This window comes from Amphiura filiformis, chromosome 6 (assembly GCF_039555335.1).
Source record: "Amphiura filiformis chromosome 6, Afil_fr2py, whole genome shotgun sequence".
Lineage (NCBI taxonomy): Eukaryota > Metazoa > Echinodermata > Ophiuroidea > Amphilepidida > Amphiuridae > Amphiura > Amphiura filiformis.
The window spans coordinates 15,445,013-15,466,390 of NC_092633.1; the positions used below are offsets into that span (position 1 = coordinate 15,445,013).

The 21,378-nt window shown below is 35.9% G+C and overlaps 1 protein-coding gene across 1 annotated transcript; it reads left to right on the forward strand.

Moving 5' to 3' along the window:
• The first annotated feature begins 201 nt into the window (after positions 1-201).
• Positions 202-20,339, forward strand: LOC140155038 (uncharacterized). Its single transcript, XM_072177718.1, has 20 exons — positions 202-350; positions 3,729-3,957; positions 4,632-4,798; positions 5,341-5,514; positions 6,181-6,246; positions 6,655-6,759; positions 7,081-7,191; positions 7,802-7,984; positions 8,303-8,468; positions 9,693-9,748; positions 10,697-10,796; positions 11,196-11,247; positions 12,338-12,515; positions 12,817-13,041; positions 13,205-13,296; positions 13,907-14,485; positions 15,058-15,293; positions 15,811-15,900; positions 17,080-17,229; positions 17,808-20,339. Exons 1-20 carry the CDS (start codon positions 321-323, stop codon positions 17,870-17,872), a joined length of 3,054 nt encoding a protein of 1,017 aa, XP_072033819.1. The 5' UTR covers positions 202-320; the 3' UTR covers positions 17,873-20,339.
• The last annotated feature ends 1,039 nt before the right edge of the window (positions 20,340-21,378 follow it).

A 21,378-nucleotide genomic window follows, 5' to 3' on the forward strand; every position in this document is an offset into this window, starting at 1 on the left:
CCTCAATTGCCTCTGTCCATGTTGCAATCTCTATTTATGGATATCACATACTACTGTTGTATGATGTTTATAGTTGAGCCAAGACTAGTCTTCCACTTTGCGCTTTATAAAATGTTTGTATAAACTGTGAAAATAAAATACCACATTTTTTGGTAGCTAGGTCAAATAGTTCAGTAACTTATCACTTTCTCCAGTTGAGTGAGTGCAAACACAGGTAGTGGTTCAGGCTTGTTGACTGACTCAGTGTACACAGGATCTTTGGGGATGGAGTTGCCATGTTTGTTACCAAGCTATGATAGGACGCTGTACATGTATGTGATATGTTGGTCTGCTGCTTTAGATGTTGTCGTGTAAGTGAACTTTGTAAATTATTCTTAGATGGTAAATACTAGTAGTTTTTAATATTAATAAATGTACAAAATGTACAAAGTTATTTAAACCACTGCAGGCATGTACTACATACATATGTACAACCATTCTCTCCACTGTCTATGCTACAACTTGCAATAGACTGTTTACTGTACCAACTAGGCAGTTGTAAAAAGAAGTAGAATATAAAGCATAAACTTCAAAATGTTGTGTTTTATATTCCTTTGTTTACATAGAAATACTGTAACAAATTTGGTAAAAACTGAATGGTGGGCCAGAGCCAAAATTCTTGTTTTTGGCAAGATGGAATTCTGATTGACCTTTTGATTTGTAGCTCTGTGCCTGTTGATTTTATGGATACTTCATGTTCCTTGTACTATAGAAACAAGGAAGTTATAGACCATTCACGCACAAGAAAAATAGTCCAAAGATTCAGCATGTTGCCATGGTAACACAAATTTAATGATGATGTGGCTGGATGGAAAGATAAACTACATGTATAAAACTAAATTTGTAAACACAGTGCATTTGTTAAATTTTTATCAAAAGTACTGGGATAAAACTGACAAAATTGTCTTTTCTTTCACTTACAATGAAAAATAATTGTACAATTTTGGTTGAAAAAGAAATAATTTTTCTTCCTTTCTGGAACTTACAAAAATCATCTCATAAACTACCATCCCGCCACATCAAGAGGGCGCTATAGAGTACCGAAGTGATGACGTCACAGAAAACTTTTTTTGCATTTCGGCGTTTTGAATACCATGTATCGGTGGAGCATGAAAAACATCCACAGTCCAAATTTGGTGGGAATCGGATCATGAGGGCCCGAGAGATGGCCACATGAATACCTACATGTAATTAGCCCCATTGAAATCAGTGTAAATTGGCCTGGTTCATAACTTTTTGGAACCAGGCCAATTTACACTGATTTCAATGGGGCTAATTAGTTATTCATGCAGCCATATCTCGGGCCCTCATGATCGATTCCCACCAAATTTGGACTGTGGATTTTTTCATCATGTTCTACTGAAATATGGTCATGAAAATGCTGAAATACAAAAAAGTAAATTTTATGACGTCACACTTCGGTACTCTATGTGTGCATTTTAGTGCTTGCTTTCCGAAATTGATTGGGCAAATTTTGCTCTTTTTTTTTTGCCAATTCATAAACTTTGGTTAATAGTCTATTAAACCAGCGGAGAAATTCACTCCTGAGACAATTTATAAATTTTAGGTTGAGGGATGACCATTTTTGGCTCTGGCCCTGGCCTTGTAGCCTTGAATTTTGACTTTTCATATTGAAGATACACATTTTTTCCCCCATTTTTTCCCCCAAAAGACCTGAAATTTTGAGGTCTTTTGGGGAAAAATGTATGTGAAAGTCAACATTTTCAAATGATTGGTGGCTTTTCCTCCCAGCTACATACATTTTTGTAGACTTTAATAAGTACCGTACATTTATCAATATCATTAGATTTATAAAGTTTACTTTAAGGACTGTTAAATATCAAAAATAAAAAAATATCATTCTTTAATAATTTTGCCATAAAATTTGTATTATACCGTGGATTTAAAAAAAATAAAAAATTGTTTGATATCAGAAGGACATTCCTCGTATTCAGAATACAATTCAATATGTCTGATCCTTAAGGGGTACTACACCCTGTGGTAAATTTGTGACTATTTTTGCATTTTTCTCAAAAAATAATAACACACTGGTAACAAAAGTTATGTATATTATTGGGGCAAGGAATCCAATTACTACACTGAAATTTCAGTGACACAAGACAAGCGGTTCAGTATATATGATAGGAAAAGAGGTACATCCTAGCGGTACCTTATTTCTTATCATAAATAACGAACCGCTTGTCTTGGGACACTGAAATTCCGGTGTAGTAATTGGATTCCTTGCCCCTATATTATACATAACTTTTGTTACCAGTGTGTTATTAGTTTTTGAGTAAAATGCAAAAATAGAGACAAATTTATCGAGGGGTGTAGTACCCCCTTAAAGGTGGGTGACCTGATTAACATCCTCATCCCTCCACTTTATCCCATCTAAATGCAGATTTTGGCATCAGGTGAAAGGTCATATTTTTCTCATTAAAAATATTTGATATCAGAAGGACATTCCTCATATTCAGAATACAATTCGATATCTGATCTTAAGGTGGGTGACCTGATTGACATCCTCATCCCCCCACTTTATCCCATCTAAATGCAGATTTTGGTATCAGGTGAAAATTCATATTTTTCTTATTAACATATTGAAATCAGGCGCGTAGCAAGCGGGGGGACAGGGTGGACGAAGTCCATGGGCCCCGAGGGTTAGAGAAAATTAAATAAGCGGTGATTAAAGAGATGCTAAAGGCAATTTGGAGGCCAAAAATTCAACTTGAGGAAGTCATGTGGGGCCTACTATAAGATCGACGGTGGTGCCATGCAGAAGCATTGCATATTAGAGGGAGATATGCATATTTTGTTCCAATCTTACTAGGACATTAATTTGCGCAAGAAATAATTGTCAATTTCAGACAATTTTAGCCCAAAATTAAGGTGAATTTTGCTATATATGATATGCACGAAGCGCGCAAAATTTTGCAATTTTACCATATTTTGGTCCAAAACACGGCGTTGTCGGGCTAAAAGGAACATGCACGGGCAATTTTGGGGGCCCTCTGGCCCAATGGTAAATCCGGCCCTGCTAAAAGGGCCCGCTCTGTTTCTTGTCCGTGGGCCCCCGAGGCTCTTGCTATGCCCCTGATTGAAATTAGGTATTCCGAATCGGTATATTTCTGGAGAAATCATCAAAAAACTGTCAAATTACTCTTGACTGTGGTGTACCACGTTTGAGACTAATTCAACAGTTTTTTTGATATCTTCAGAAATACACTGATTTGGATCTCCTAATTTCAATATGTTAAATGAGAAAAATAGGAAAGCCTCATTTGATATCAATTTATTACATGATCATGATAATTATCATTAATAAAAACACTGTAGACTAGTATCACACTGTTTAACTGTCAGTAATTCCATCCCGTGAGAATTCCATGTGACAATTACAAGGAACATTTATGTGTTCTTTCTGCACGATATTTGAAAGGGATTAACATTTTATGTTATATGTAAGTTTTAACGAATTTGATTTTCCAAATATATCAGGTCATTCGGGCTGGCATATAGTTATAAGGAGTTAGACTTAGAGAAAGAAAAAGAAAACAAAGAAAAGAAGGCCCACATTGATAATAGTATACATCTGAATGCAGGTTTAGATATGTTGCACAACATTGTCCTACATATTTTGAATGCATTAATAAGCCTTGTATATATGTTGTATCTTAACATTTGAATAGGGTAAACAGAACCAAACCAGAGTAGAACCAGCTCTGGATGATGTTGAAGATGGGGTTATCATGACAACCAACCACATGAGAAATGCAGTACCTCCTCCTGTAGGGGGAGGTAATGGAGGGCAACAGTTGGGTTCTAATACTTCACTTCAGAGGGTAGCGGCACCAAGCAGTCTGATTCATGCAGCAGCTGTTAATGGAGAGAAACAAACCCTTCAAAAACTCTTAGCCGGTAAGACATGGGAATGTTCAGATAGTTATTCCGAAGGACCGCTATTCCGTAGGGTGGTTATTTCGATGGTTCATTACTCCAAAGGGTCATTACTCTAAATTTTCAGTTAGGTTTGTTATTCCTAAGGGTCAATACTCCGAAGGCTCCTAAGGGTCAATACTCCGAATCCAAAGGCTTATTCGGAGTAATGGCCCTTCGGAGTAACAAACATTTTAAATTTGGAGTAATCAGGAATTGACCCTTCTGAATAACAAACCTTGTTGTAAATTCAGAGTCATTGGAATAATAAACCTTCAAATAACACCCCTTAGGAATTATAGTGGTCCTTCAGAATAACTGTGAGACAATATACATGTATGTCTTACAGTTATTATATACATGTATACAGACAAACAAACATCACTCTTGGTGATGATAAGTACAATGAGACCAATTTTTGACTGCAATTAATAAGCATGCATAAACACAGAAGTGGGGTTGTGATTTGTTAATTTTTTTAATGACATTAGGAAACATTGGTATCTCATTTGCTGACCATGCTGCATAGCAATGTGATCTAGTTTGCTTTTTGCAATAAACAACAAGGCATACAGGCTGACAAATGATGAACTTTCCTACATATGATTCTGACATGATAAACCACTGGGTTTGTATTTCTCTTTGTATGTGAACAGCTCATCCTGGTGACAAAAACAAGGGTGACCAATTTGGCCGATCCCCTCTCATGTTTGCTGTTTTGGCTGACCGATTAGATTGTGCAGAAGTTTTGATCAAAATTGGAGCCAAGGTGAATGTTGAGGATAACGGAGGCAGGACAGCATTGCATTGGGCAGCATACAAGGTAAAACATCAAAGTTTTGTTACTTATCAAATAATTTGATAAATAATAGAACAATTTGTGGGATATAAGATAAAAAGTTGCAAGTTGTAAAATGTAAATAATTAGTGGTTTACAACTGGGGTTTGGATGGAGATAGTGGATTACCGTTGGAGGTTGGATAAGATCACTTCCTGCACTGTAGGGAATTGAACCTGGGATCAGTGGTGGCGCTATGGGGGGCATTCCCCCGGAGCATTCCCCCAAATATTTTTCTTGCCCCCCCACTTTTGAGGCAAAAAGCCCAAAATCACACAAATTCCCACTTTTTGCGCAGAATTTTTCCCCCATGTCCACCCCCAATTCCTGGTGCCGCCACTGCCTGGTATATAGCGATGAGGAAGTGATGTTTTTGGCTGCTGTGTACAAGCAATGCAATAATCACAGAGTTTAAATGTCATAAGTACTGGAATTTCCAAAAGATCAACAGAACAATATAGATAAAAATATATTTTTCCTGATTGTTCAAAGCACAATTGAAAGCAGATCAATTTATTCCATTGCAGGGTAATTTTCGCATGTGTAAGCTTCTGTTAGCCAAAGGTGCTAACTGGAAGAAAAAAGACCACGAAGGACAAAAGGCTCTTCACCTAGCAACAAGACATCCAAATACTAAATGTATGTCACTTATAATGAAGCAGTTGGAACCAGGGGAAGTTGATGAGCAAGATAAGGCCAATGTGAGTACAAATTAAGGCTAGAATCATAGAATGTAGTTGCATGGTCTTCATATCATTTTGATAATAGGAAATTATTAAGTACAGGCTCTATGGAACAATCAGGTCACCTTTTGCATAAACTGTATAGACCTTGTAGGGTCTATGATTTGATTAAAGCCATAATGTATGATTTCTGTCAAATTTTAATTTTGTTATTCTTTTTACCCAAAATTCCTTTCAATTTTATTAAAATTACCAAGCATGCCTAGTATCACGCATAAGCACCGATGCTTGGGTGCATTTCAAGCAAAACACAAAGCGAAAGCGTGTATCAAGATTGAAGTCTAGTCCTGGTTCTTTGGTTTAATTCTGTGCTCAGGCCTTAGTAAAAGTGAGTAGGGTACCTATGGGCTCAGGGTAACTGTGGGCTAACTATGAGTTCAAGGGCTAGTACATTAGAATATTGTGTTTTCTAGAGTCCAACTGTATAAGACAATGGACTGATAAATGGTGTCAATAAAACATTCTGTTAGTAATTCATATACCAGCAACCACTTTACTTACTGTTGGCTAATGAACCATTAGCTTAGCAAGTTGGCCAATAGCAGTTGTTTTTGTTTGAGAAGCATTAGAATCTGATTTGACTACCAAATTACTTTAACCGTCATTATTGTTTTTTTATCACAGAGGACAGCATTACATTGGAGTGCCTCATATGGCAATGAGGAAGCTGTGGTTATGTTAATGAGACATGTGAGTATTGTTACCTAATGTTTTTATTCATTATATGGGGGGGGGTACAGAGGGAGAGGGAAAGAGAGAAAGATAGGCATACAGTTAAACATGCAGACAGTTGGAGACAGAAATAGAGATGCAGAGAAGATATGCAGAGTTGTTCTATTCTATACCCGTTTTTCAGTTCATTGTAAACAAAACTGAAAAAAATAAAAACACAAACATTCTGTTGGCTTCAGTATAAAGTAGCTGATACATGGTCAATATAAATATATTTTATCCAAATATTAAAAACATGACAGTTTTTTTCCATTCACACAAAATACAATCTGCTTTGATTTCCAACAGGAGCATTCAGTGCAGTTTTGATTTCACCTTTGTTCTGTTTTTTTTTCTAAACTGTTTTGTCGCTTTTTACCCCTACAGAATTCTAATATTGGCATACCTGATACCGATGGCAAGACACCACTACACTGGGCAGCCAGCTCTGGTGATACTCCATCAGCAGTAAAGACAGTACAAATCATTCTGGTAGGTGTAATTATTGAAGGCACTGTTAGTGCCATAAAATAAGGGTGGGGGAGGTTGGCATACTTAACACGTGACACTTATCCTGTTATGGGTGATTCTTTAGACCAGTAATGTGAGTAACCAAATTTTGTTATTTGGATGATGAATTGTAGGATTGCTGGCTCAATATGTGGACCTCCCCAGAAAATGTACAGCTGTAATTGGTGAGCTACGTGTATTAGTATATGGGGGAATGAGGTGATTTTCAACTTTTTTTATTCAGAATTACAATTTACAGCCCTTGTTAAACTTGTTAATATTTCTTATATATTTGTATTTTAGGACAAGGAACCCAGTGTCATCAACTGGCAAGATTATGAAGGCAGAACAGCATTACACTTGGCAGTGGCACATGGTCATTCAACTGTGGTCCAACAACTCATTAACTTTCAGGTGAGTCTAGCATGCTCAGTTACAAGGTTACAAGCTTTTCAGGGATCAAATTTTGTGCTTCCATTTGTTTAAAGATCAGATTAGGTGACACACAGCGTCATATCCACTTGTTAGTCCATCACTTTAGACAGGTAATTTGCTTCTTGGATAGCATTATTAATGCCTTTTACAAATGTTTTAAAGTAAAGTACTGAAAAGTATTATTGAACTTGGATTAAATCAAATTAATAAATAAAAGCCATATAGTATTACAGATTTGAATTAAGTCACTGAATCCACATTGGACTGCTAAAACCTGGTCCATGGGCTATTCAGTTGAAATCCATACACCCTATGGAAGACATAACCTTAATCTTCCACACAGGGAGTGTGCATTTCAAATGGAGTTACCTGAATGGGTGACTCCATTTGAAATCTGCACCCCCCTGTGTGGGAGATTAAGGTCATGTCTTCCATAGAGTGTATATGGATTTTAGCTGAAATGTTTTTGACATCAAAATATAGGATTAGCAGTTTTTTTCAAATACTAGGTAAACATAAATTCCTATCAGTGATCACAAATGCGATTTGATGTATATTTCATTTGCTTTTTGTTTTCTTCCACTTTTAGACTCCTCTAGAAAAGTGCAATATATCTGTTCTGGACAATGCCTTCCGTACACCTCTACACTGGGCAGCTGTCTTGGGTCACACACACATAGTTAATTTATTACTAGACCACAAGGCTAACTTCACCAGCTCAGACTCCAATGGAGCTACACCATTGCACTATGCAGCTCAAAATAACCATGCTGTAAGTATGGAGGGATTGCTTTTACTCTCAGAGATAAGACTAATCAATAGAGACCGTCAGCCTTTCGCCATCTTGTGGGTACAAATGATATGTGTGTTCATGCGTCGGACACTATGCCCAGGGCGCAGCTTGCCACGCAGCTGTTATCACGCATCAGCAGCGTGTACCCACAAGATGGCGGCATATGACGTCACACTGACGGCCTCTATATCCTGTAGCAATAAAGAATGAACTGTAATCAATCGATCTCTGCATTTGTCACTTTATTTTAATTTTACCACAAGATAATACTGTTAACTTTTATTTTCCCTTCGTCAGGAAACTGTTGAATCCTTTTTAGCCCGAGAAAACATCACAGATGAGCCAGATATGGAAGGTAGAACATCGCTCATGTGGGCTGCTGGAAAAGGGGCAGAGAAAGTGATTAGAAGTATTGTTAAACACAACCCTGATATTAATGCTACCGACAAGACTGGTGCAACAGGTTAGAGAGCGTGTGTATGTGTACATGTGACGTGTTGTGGGTGTAAATGCTGTCAGTTAGAGACACACACAGTTATGAATACACTGTTTAACTGGAGTTACATGGGGAACATGGCAGTCATCAGTTGCAAGACTCTTATATAGATCACATATACAGTTTCTGCCAAAGAAGAACGGCAATTGTTTACAGTTTGAAAGTGCACAGCGTAAACACTGAAGTGGGGTTCTGATTAGCTGATTCAATTGTCTGACAATCATAACAACAGACGTGGTAATCTGATTGGCCGGTTGTGAGTCAAAATGTTGGTCAGCGTAAACAAAGCTCCATGTATGTCATTCATTAACATGGTTGATCGCGTCAATCTTAGCAAGGGACTGCTGTTCTTCTCTGAAATCTGTAGTATACATAAAAGCACATTATAAACAATGTCCGCTGATAGGGGCGTATGCACAGTTATATTCTCAGATTTGGGAAAGGTATCAAACAGTCTCTGGTTTGACTAATAGAATTCAAAATGTGCATGCCTATGGTTGGACAGTGTATTTTAAGTTTTCCTAAGTGATGTTTTTTTTATTTAACTGTGCATTTATCTGTGCATCTTGTTTAATAGTGTCTAGCTCAGTTGATTATAATTTACATACGTTCATTTCCTTGTATTTGTTTTTCATTTCTGGTGTACTACGTCAATTGAAATGTTAGTTATATTGGTGTAAATATCTTTGCATACACACAGTATTGAGGTTCAGTTTTGCATCAGCACTGTGCCTGAGTATGTGGAGTGCTATTCAGATGGTTCTCCAGATATGAACTAGCGAGATTGCATGCTAGATGTGTCTGTTCCTCATCGGTATTGAATCGTGGTTGTCAGCTGGGGTCAGCAACAGTGAGATTTATCTTTTCTTCTAACTATTATAAGGAAAGATAGGCCACCAAAGTCGGTGCATTTTCATTGCTGTTAGACGATAAACTGGGAAACCACTTCTTGGTGCTGTAACTTCATCGTCTAGCACGCATCTCACTAAACTTTGTATTGAGAACCATGTGAATAGCAATCTGCATAGTGCTGCATACAGAAAACTTAATATTGGTACTAACATCTTTGTGTGTATGCAGAGTCTATATGTATGTTCAGTATGCTGCATTTGGTGTTAAGTTTGCTTGTGACATTTGGTTTTTGTGCTTTTACCTTTTATTTAAGTTGCTGCTTGTTATTTTTATTTGTAGCTTTGCATGCTGCTGCCATGTCAGGTCATACAAGTTGTGTTTTAGTTCTGATGGAGGTAAGAATATATAACTGCCATACTTATTTTTGTGGCACCAGTGTGATGTATATGCAACCTTTTTATGCCTCCTCTTTTATCAGGTATTCCTTCCTTACCAATGCTCTCATGTGGACCTTTTTTAAACATAAACTTACTTAAAGAGGCGTGGTCCAATTTTGCATGATCTGTTTTCTATCTTAGATTGAGGCATACCATTAAAAAAGTATGTTTACAAATTTTGTGTTTATACTCTAGTGGTTTTGATAAGATGAGAAGCAAATACGTGTATAGCAATGCCTGGCATAGGATACTGCAAACACTTCTGGTGTGGTTACCACAAATCACTACATTTTTGTTCACTACGTTTTTTGTGCACCATTTAAACGAAAAATATTTTGTGCATTAAATTTCACTGGAGAAATGAGAATATTGAGCTTTCTTCTAATAGCCAAATCTCAGTTTTGATGAAGAAAAGGGGGGATGAGACTGTCAATCGGATCAAGGACCTTTAACCACCTGCATACAGTACATATATGATCTAATAAAAGTTGGCTCCAAACATGTGGTTTATATCATCATGGAGTTGGGCTATTCCTGTTGAAATCCATACACCCCCTATGAAAGACATGGCCTTAATCTCCTACACAAGGGTGTAGATTTCAAATGGAGCCCCCCCCCCATTCTGATAACCCCATTTGAAATCCACACTCCCTGTGTGGAGGATTAGGGTATAATGTCTTACTTAGGGGGTGTATGGATTTCAACTGGAATAGCCCATTGGAGTTCTCAAAACTAAGTTACGGTACAGATTTTTGGTTCAATGCCCAAAATATAGAGTTGCTGTATGGTGGGGTATGGTTATCACTCATCTGAAAAGAGTAGACCTATGGGCAATGGATCAGTATGTTTAAGTATGAAACCAAATGTATTTGATTAAGAATATTAATTTTGATTCTATGCCTACAGCTTGGAAGCAATGTGAATATATTAGATGCATCCAAACATACACCATTATTTCGAGCTGCTGAGATGGGCCATACTGATGTTGCCAAAGTCTTGATTGAAGGTAAGCCAACAGACTTTAAGTATGCAGAGTAACTAAAAATGCAGGTTCCCTTGATGGAAAAGAAATGACAAGGGAGATCTGTACATTGGTTTATGTCAAGAAGATACATACAATCAGATGATTCGCAATTTTGTAACAAAATTTAGATAGCTATATTATGTATAGGTTGGCAAAAACAGTATAAACAATGAGAACTTAGTTTAAATGGAGTAAATATACATGGTTATCAACATTTGAAAGGATTTTTTTAATTACAGGTTTATGATTTCAATAACTCAAATTTTATAATGTTCAGCAATAGACTGGATGGATTATATTGGGCATGCCACACTATCATATTAATCTCTTTCATTAATTTTTTCCCTAATATACACACTCATGTTATTTATGTATTTTCAGGTGGTGCTGAAGTTGATATCATTGATCAAGAAGGAAGATCTCCTCTTCATTGGTGAGTTACAATGATAATGCAAGTAACATCAGATGCAGTTTATTTTACTTCTGTTACTGTCTACTGTCTAGTGTATACAGGTTTATCAATTTACCTCATCTGTGATTTCAATCTTGTAACCTATTATGTAATCCTGTACAAATATATCAAAATACACATTTACATCTACTTGGGCTATATGTAATATGCAGACCCAGAACACTTAAAAACAAATCGTTGATGGCCCTTGAACATGTTCATAGCAAAACCATCTTGGCAGTTTTGTTTTAAATATGTACAAAGGCCTCAAATGCATAGGAGGTTTTCCTGTCCAAAGAAAACCACATTAATACCATTATTTCATGTAAACATTTTTTAAATATTCCACTTTTAAATATTCCAGCCTGGTCAGTTATAGTCTCAACAAGTGTATTTGTATTTCTGCTAATTTTAGCATGTGATGTACATAAACAAAAGGCTGTGGTGACAAGGTTATCAATTAGTAAAATAAATTGCCACCGAATGATTACTAGTAAAGACAGATGTTAAGCATGAGAAACTTTATCATGAAAAACAAAATATTTAAAGTCAAAAGCCTCATCAATCAGGACACTTACCCCATATCTTCACAAAGAGCCAACAGTTATACAGGTGTTAAAAGAAAATATTTTGTTAAGTCCACCCCACGCACACCTAACTCTGGACATAAATGTGTTTTCCTCTTCCCTGCCACTGTCTTTATTATGACAGTCTGGCCATACCATAGAAAAGGACATTACGTCACTGGGGGAAAACCCTCATATGTACTTTTGGCTCTTGAACATGGATGAAGCAAGCCATTCAATATAATGTCTACACCTGCAAGGCTTTATCCATTTTCAAGGGCCAAAAGTAAATATGCGGTGTTTCCTGCATGAACTTTTGGCCCTTGAACATGGATGAAGCAACCTCTTCAATATAAAGTCTACACCTACAAGGCTTTATCCATGTTCAAGGGCCAAAAGTACATATGCGTTTTTTCCCGCCCAGTGATGATTACTAGTATAATAGCAGTCTGCTCTTGTTCATATTATCCCAATGTTATTGTTTGTTTGTTTTTCACTTTCTACAGGGCTGCTCTAGGTGGCAATACTTGTATATGTACCATACTCATCAACCATGAGATAAACCCAAATATACAAGACTTTGCTGGAAGAACTCCGCTACAGTGTGCAGCATATGGAGGATTCATAAATGCTATGTCACTGTTAATTGAAAAAGGGGCGGATACAAATATACAGGATCAGCAGGTACATTCTATTGTTACTGATGTATATTAAGAAACAAGTACACAACAGTTTTATCTTATGTAGTCAGTGGCATAAGTGCATTTTCCATTGTAGTAAATATCACCCATATTAACCTACACAAAATGCCAAAATGATGAACAGAAGTGATGAAAATGTGATGCATGATATTAAATGTTTAAAAAAGGCTTGCTTTATTCAAATAAAATGTTAAAAAGATACTGTAAATAAAGTTAGTGTGTGTTTATCCTATTGTATTGTCATCTTCAACTTTTCCTTTTCATTTTTGACCTCTCTTCTGCAGGGTATGACTGCACTTCACATGGCCTGTACATCAGGTGGTTTGGATGCAGCCAAGTTGCTCCTGGAGCATGGTGCTTTCCCTAATCACATGGAATACACTGAGGATCATTTCACTCCATTGGACTATGCATTACTAAATGATCACCATGAAGTATCACAGTACATGATAGAGCAGGGTGCACTGTCTATTACAAGTATTAGAGACATTGCAGCTATAAGAATACAGGTGAGGTTTTGTTATGCTATGTTGTACAAAAATGTCTAAATTAAAAGTTATACTTGGTCATGGATACGTTTGTATGTGATCTGTAAGTTTATTTTCTCATGTTTTATATTGTTTACATTTTATTGCATCTTGACTTAACTTTTATGTATCCAACTCATTTCAGACATATTTTCGTGGATATAGAGTCCGAAAGACATTTCTTGATCGCAAGATGCTGTTGATGAAGCATGAGCAACTAAGAAAGGATGCAGCAAAGTAAGGCATTATTTTTTAAACTCAATTAACAACATATGGAATGTGTGTATTTATTGACTTGTAAATAATTGAGTACTTTATTCAATTTCTCCAAATTCTCATACCTTCACTTACCTAACGAAGTATCTTTACTTTCTCACTCAAATACGTACTCTAATCTTGAAGTAGTCATTGGATATCATGTTTTTTGTGTCTACATCAGGGTGCTCTTGTCAAACGGCAATGGTGGGTAAGCTTGTATTTTGGGAGTTAACCATTTAGAATTTGTGGTCTAGCAGGTAATATCTGTTGTAAAGCTGGTAACTATTAAGTAGTACTGGACAAATTGTACTGAACAAATTATTAGTGCCAAATTAAGTTGCAGTACAACCCTACATGCTGGTGTAGAAGTAATGTATTTTTCAGCATTTGTTTATAATTCACCAGCTAACTTTATTCTGATCACAGCTGTTGAAATTAAGTCAACTTCATTGCAATTCCCAGAATAATTTGAACACAGTGGTGATCACCCAGTGATTGTTTCGCTGTTATACAGCCATAACACAAGTATTATGAAAAATTGTCCACACACACTTCAGTTAATATCTCCAATTTGTTTTTACTTTTATAGAAAAAAGGAGGATTCTTCCATGACTGATGATGAGAGTGAGTCAGGTGCAGTGGAAACTCTGGAAGTCATGGATATCGAAGCAAGAGAAACTGTAAACCAAGAATGTGATATGGAAAGGGATATAGTGACTGATGAAGATGGGAATGAGAATCCTATTACAGTTGGCAATGATGATAATCCTAGTAATAGTAATGAGAGTCCTGCTATATATCTACCTAGTGCTGGTAATGTATTGGAAGAAGGAGAAAACAATTATGACACAGAATATCATGAACAACCAAGAAGTTATCATAGTTCTCTTCCTGATCACAATGCAGTAAATGGAAATGTGAACAACAATAATAATGTGAAAGACGTGTGGCAGCATAGCTCTTTTGATAAGCCAACTGACCATGTGGATGTAAACGATAAGCGGTGTGCCAATTTGGACATTTATGATAATGATGATAGAACTATAAGAGATCTACAAAAGAGACATGTAGCAGAAAGAAGGCGGATTATAAAGCTTGAAAGAAAGAGATTAGCACAGATGAGACAGAAGAATGACGCTGCTATTGTGATACAGAGGAACTGGAGGAAGTAAGTGTGGTATTAAGAATGTGCTTATACATGTATTACATTGGGCTATTCCAGTTGGAATACGTACACCCCCTATGGAAGACATTTCATTTATTTCCCACACAGGTGGTGTAGATTTTAAATGGCAGACCATAGTTCCATGAATGTCTAAAATTGGGAGTAGTCCTGCCCCCTCCCCTCCTCCACACACACACATGCATTTTACCACTGGTTAAGCTGATTCTTCCTATCAACTTCCACCCTTAACAGTAACACTTTATTGAGGTAATAACAGTTGCCAATTCATGCTTGTTGTTTCAATAACCATAGTGCTTTTGTTTGGTAATGAACAGAGAGCATTATTTTTATGACAGAAAAAAGGTGATCATATGTTCTCATTTCAAATAAATAGGTTTGACTAGGGAAACTTGCACTCAAATTTAACTCATTCTTCCAACATAGCAAAAACAAATCTTAAGAACTAAACTGCTTTCAGTTTCACTGCACTAGCGCTTGTCAGACTCATATTAGCGACAAAGTTTTGCCAGCTGGCTTAGACAACTAATGTAATCTATTTTGTGAACACATTTCAGTTTCAAAGTCCGTAACATTGGCATTGTTAAAGCCCTGGTGAGATATCACAACCGACTACCAGAGGACACCTCTACATGGGAACGACAAATAGCAGCCTGTACAATTCAGTTAGCATGGAGGAGATACTACAGACGTAAGCTTCTCAAGATCCTTGGTCCAAACAAGAGATATCTACATTCCTGGCAGCCTGAATTTGTGGCTTTGAAGCAACATGTTCTGTTACATGCAATATACAGTAAGTGTGGTATGGTCTGATATCAGGACACATGTTTACTGTGAAGGATTATTTGTTTTGTTTGGACTTGGACATTTCATGGTATAGTTTGATGGAGCATTATTTTGTATTACCATAGTATTATCATGATTGAATATCCACACATCGTTTGCAGTAATCAATTGAGCTATTCAAGTTGAAATCTACACTTCCCCACAGTAACTACGTATTGCAAAGTGGCATTGAACCCACTTAGTCAGGACCTCAGCCCCTTTTAACCACCCAATGAAATGCTTTTTATAGGTTACTACCTCACAACCACCTTTAGATAGGAAGTGATGCCATAAGGTGTGAACAGGTTGAATGTAGTACAAGTACTCACATGTTTAGTGACCTCATGTACAAATGAAAATGCCACATAAACCAAACCAAGAAAAAGAGGGAATGATTTGTTTTACAGGTTTTGTTTCAAAATTTGTTAAAAGTTTTATATTTGGATCTTTAATTGATCCTAATTGTTTTCATCTTGTGTTTACAGATCAAAAACCGTTGGTAACCGAATGGCATCCCACACCACCCAAGAGATATCCTAGACCAAACTATCTTCAGTATATACCATCACCTGCAGGTATGTTGAACTGTCCAATAATATGTATTAATTTAAATAAATGCTGCTGGCTGAGATGCATTAAGAAAGACTCACATTTTTTTCACATTGTCCAGGATTTTGGGTTTGTTTCATTGTGTATCATTTTGTTGTTTTGATTTTGTTTCCAAAAAAATGCTTCTATCTTAAAAATATTATGTTTGATCATCGCAGCGATTCCAGCCATCATGTCAAGATGTTTTGTGTGTATGTGTGTTAATGGGGTTGTTTCTACATTGATATTACCTAGTTATGCATTTACTTGTCTACATGTATCAGTGAACAAGGGGAGGGGGGTGGAGTTTTCTTGTAAAAAAAATGAAAATTATAAGAACTTGTGAATGATTTCATTTGGATTATATAACTAAAGCAATAATGTGTGATTTGTTTACAGTGATACCATCAATTTTGAAGTGAAGTGTTACGTGTAATCCAATTAATCACCATGTCAACTGGATCACGCTTTTTAGTTCTACACCACTATGGAAATGATCGCAATACATAATCTATGGCATGTACTATCAATTCCAAAATGTGTGTGATGCAGTTACCAGGCGTTACATAACCACTTTGCTGACGAATTGTAAAACCCAATGGTGTGCTAAAATACCCTGTGAAAGGCCAAAGCCTGAAGTGCTTTACTTACAGTGAGATTTAATCATCAATTCCACCATAGAGCTCTCCAGTTACACCACTGAGTGGCATTCTTTCATTCTACCTCATTATTTTGGCATTATATGATCAGAAAACCTCTTGACATAACTTTGTTACAAATATTATGTAATCATTTTTGGCAAAGAATAACAAAATTTAAATTTGACAGAAATCATACATTATGGCTTTAAATGTTGTAACTTGTGACCAGGCTAGTCAATTAAAAAGGCACAAGCAGACGGTTGTGGCCATTACACATTGACACTACCAGAAAATCAACTTGACTAGTACTTGACCATGTAAATTGATATCAACAATGCAACCTACCTGTAATGATTGCATTCATTGGGCTTTGTATACCTGTCATGCTCTATTTGATAAACATTTGCCATTATAAAGTCAGACTTTTTGTTTGCATGGTCAAATATTCCTAAACCTACTTAATGTTACAGAACTTTACACAGTTAATTAATGTTTCTTTCATGTGTTATTGTCTCCTATCTTCAGCTTTGTCCTACAATTTTGCAGTAGACCAATATGTAACATCCTCAAGGAATGACAGTGACAGGCATCTGGGGAAAAGGAGTATTACCCCAAGATCCTCAAGACCAATATCTGCCACATCTAGGTCAATCCCAGATGGAGCAAGACAACATGGTAGGTGAATTCCATGGAATGAATCAGCATTAAATGCCTTCAAACATAATTGCTTGTTTTGTAGGGTTATCAAATCAAAAAGTAATCATTTAAGGGGTACTACACCCCTCGATAAATTTGTGTCTATTTTTGCATTTTTCTCAAAAACTAATAACACACTGGTAACAAAAGTTATGTGTATTATAGGGGCAAGGAATCCAATTACTACACTGGAATTTCAGTGACCCAAGACAAGCAGTTCGTTATTTATGATAAGAAATAAGGTACCACTAGGATGTACCTCATTTCCTATCATATATGCTGAACCGCTTGTCTTGAGTTACTGAAATTTCAGTGTAGTAATTGGATCCCATGCCCCAATAATATACATAACTTTTGTTACCAGTGTGTTATTATTTTTGAAAAATAAAAAAATAATTTACCACAGGGTGTAGTACCCCTTAAGTTTAAAGTAGGTCTTTCTAATAGCTCAGATGATGTTTCTGTAGGTAAAAACTGTCTCTGTCTGTGTAAAACTACCCTCTTAATTTGCTATACATTTATTGTTAATGTTTATTTTTTTTGTTCTTACTTTGCAGAAACAAAAGTGACCTTCCAAGAACCAAAGAGTGCAAGTCTTTATTCCTATAACCATTACCACTGACAGCAAATATGAAAGTTATTCTTATCAAGCATATTATGCAAGATTTGAATCAGGGAGAACTTTCAGTGCCAATGATGTGGCAAATTGGATCACCAGACTGGTGAATGACTCTCAAGTAGCCCCATTTTTAAAGACTCCAAAAAGACTTTTTGGGCAGTAAATCACTTGACTGATAAAAACTTTGGTTCTTAATGGGAAGTTACTGGTCAATAAACAAACCCATTTTTATTGCAATTTGGAGCTTCAAAGACCTTTATAATTTGGCTAAATTGAAGCAAAATATGTTAAATTACTGCCGCGTCTTGATACTTGCAGAAGTAGCCCAATTTTAGGCAAGTAGCAGCATGGTTTTCTGAGTAGTGGCAAAAGACAGCTAAATAGCTTATTTCGGCACATAAGGAGTGACATTGGCATCACTGTAGAAGATAACACAAATCCAATTCATGGCTCCAGCTCCAATAACACTTTGGTTAATTATTTGGTATATGACCCAAGGCTCATTTCACAAACTTTGTGTTTGATATTGTGATTGGCTTGCAATACATAAATCTTAAAGTCAATCATGAAATTGATGCTAACTATCGAGTTTTTACAGTAGTATTATCTTGAAAACTATTACCGAAAGCATTGTCAACAATATAATATATTATTTATATTATAGCTACATAGTTATTACAGATTGTTAAACATAGGAAATTTAGTTAAAAGAAAAGTTAACAACCAGAACAAGCTATGTCCATTTAGGGTAAGTCAATTTGTGACGAAATTCCTTCCCACAAATACCATATGCGTATTGCATAACAAAGAATATTGATTAACCTCCGAAATGTATCTTTTGTTATGCAAAACGTTTACTGCATTGTGGGAAGGAATTTCAGCACAAATTGACTCTGGTAGAGAAACCCTATATCTGCTATTCTAACATGTACTTCTAAATGTAATTCTAAATTTTGTACTGTACTTGGATATAGTTTTTGTACTTGGATATAATTTGTACTTGGATATATATTTTTTGTGTCAGAGAAATGAATGTCCTATATTTAGATAATAATTTCTAGGAATTATTGTTTTTACTATCTCTATCGTGTGATGGAAGACCCTAGGCAGGTCCAATAATATAGTAGTGACAACACCATGGAACCATTGGAATTGGGTACATACAATGTACAAGCTAAAGCACACCCATTGACTAAGAATTTAAAATATCTGTTTTTTACCCAGTAAGAATAAAACTAATAACCAGAGTATCTCAAAACATCAGATTTGGACACAGTCTGTTATGGTTCTTTACTCCTGATTTAAGAAAATTACAAAACTAAGTTTTTGGAATTAAAAATTGTTATCCTTTTTTTGCCAAATGAAACATAGCTAAATACTAATACTTTAGTTGAACCTAACTGCACTAAAAGTAAAATTGCAATATTTGGCCCCTGGCACTAAAAGTAAATTTGCAATATTTGGCCCCTTTTGAAAATAAAGCCCACAATATTGTGTTTTTATGATGTTCTTTGTATGTGGAGACAATCAGACCCAACAACTTTTCTAATTTCAGTCCAAGTATTCTAAACTTTGGCACATTTTCTATTTACCTTGATGACCAATTATCAAAATCAACGTAAAATAGTAAAATTACAAAGTAATATTTTGGCCTATAGTCAAGATTCTTAATGCTTAGACTTGTGCCAAATCTTTGAATTTGTTGCCTCCCCCTCCTGCCCAACTATTAGAATTGGACTTTTATTACCAGTTAGGTTCAACCAAAGGATTAGTTAGGATTGGGCTATTTCTTGTGGTAAAACAGAATAATATTGAGTGAGCCCTCAATAAGAAGGTAGGCTATAAAAAAAACATAATGACTTTCAGACTTTGTCAACTTCAAACAAAAATAGCTCATCAAAGAATTTGAAATGTGCAATAACTAGAATAAGAAAATGAAAAATGACTTGAAGTGTGACCAGTAGAGAGAACATATTTACATGTAGGGTGAATTATGAAAGTATCAAATTATATTTTGTATGATAGAAGACATTACCTGATGTAGTTACCCAGTAAACAGTGTTTTACAGAAAGCCTTTAAAAGTCAAGCTAGATGTAAAGGGTATAAAACGTTTAAATAACAGTTAAAAACATTTTTGATAACATACTTCAAAACATAATGTTATTAAGTGTTGACAAAATATTATTAGACAAAATGATTGCCAAAAATATTTTGTAATAAGAATTTGACAACAATTTTAAAATGTTGTTGTAGTGTTTTTTCATATAAACGTTTTAAAAATCTTTTCATGACCTTTATATATATAACCTGACATATAAATGTAATTTTAAATGTTTATAACACATTTATAAACATGTTTGTGTTTGCTGGGTAGCTCTCAAAAATGAGAACATGAGTCCTTTACATATCAAATCACTGCTGTTGAATTATGCTTTGATGGTGAGAAGAATAAAACCAGAAATGTATATAACTCCAAATATATTTACACTGTTCAATTTTGTTTTGTTTTGTGCTTGTTATTAACACTTATGCCAAATGACAATATTGATATATAAATATGACATTGCTAAAAAAACCCACAACCACCAATGTTTCTTTAGACTGCTCTTTGGAAGTTTTGGAGAAGTCCATCAACTAATCCTTTGGTTCTTAAGGTTCCTTTTTGTAGGACTGAGGCATTCAAGTCATCTTTTTTCAACCGCATTGTATCTTTGTGGAATCGGCTTCCTCCTAGTACTAGGTCTTCTTTATCTTTTTCTATTTTTAAAACTAATGCGGTTCTTTTTTAAACTCAAAATTTGATTCAAATTTGAAGCCAACAATACGTGCACGTGGTTTTCTTCATGTAGCTGCACTATGTGCAGGTCTACTTAAAGGGGGAGGGACTGGGCAAGGGCGGCTTATTTTTGGTCTTGAGGTGGGATGGTCTTAGAGGTGATACGCACCTGTTGGTCCCATTCTCTGCACTGGTATTAATTCGTATTTTAAACATGTATATTATTGTAATCTTTTCAGAATGTATTTTGCTATTTTATATTTAACTGTTATTATGATATTGTGCAATCTCCAGTGTATAGAGTCTAATAAATAAATAAAAAATAAATCAATCTCCATTCACCTATTGCGCAGTTCCGCCATATATAGGAGAGCCTCGACCTGGCGATAGACATGAAAGGAAGTATTACCTAACTTTACGTAATGTTATATGACTGGTTCAATTCCCATTCATGCATGCTACCAGATCGAGGCTCTCCTTGCAAAATGAAGCCCCAATTAAAGCCATTTGGTGGACCATTTTGGCCCCAATTGAAGCCATTTGGGGGGACCATTTTGGCAGTACAAATTGGGTACAATATTTGTTCAAAACAGCCCAAAATTGTTGAAATGAAGCCCCAATTGAAGCCATTCTTAGACAAGGTTTCACATGTGTCTGAGGGGGATGTTGCCCTTACTAAGTCAAAAAATGTTGCAAAGTGAAGGTCCAATTGAAGCCATTTGGTGTATTATT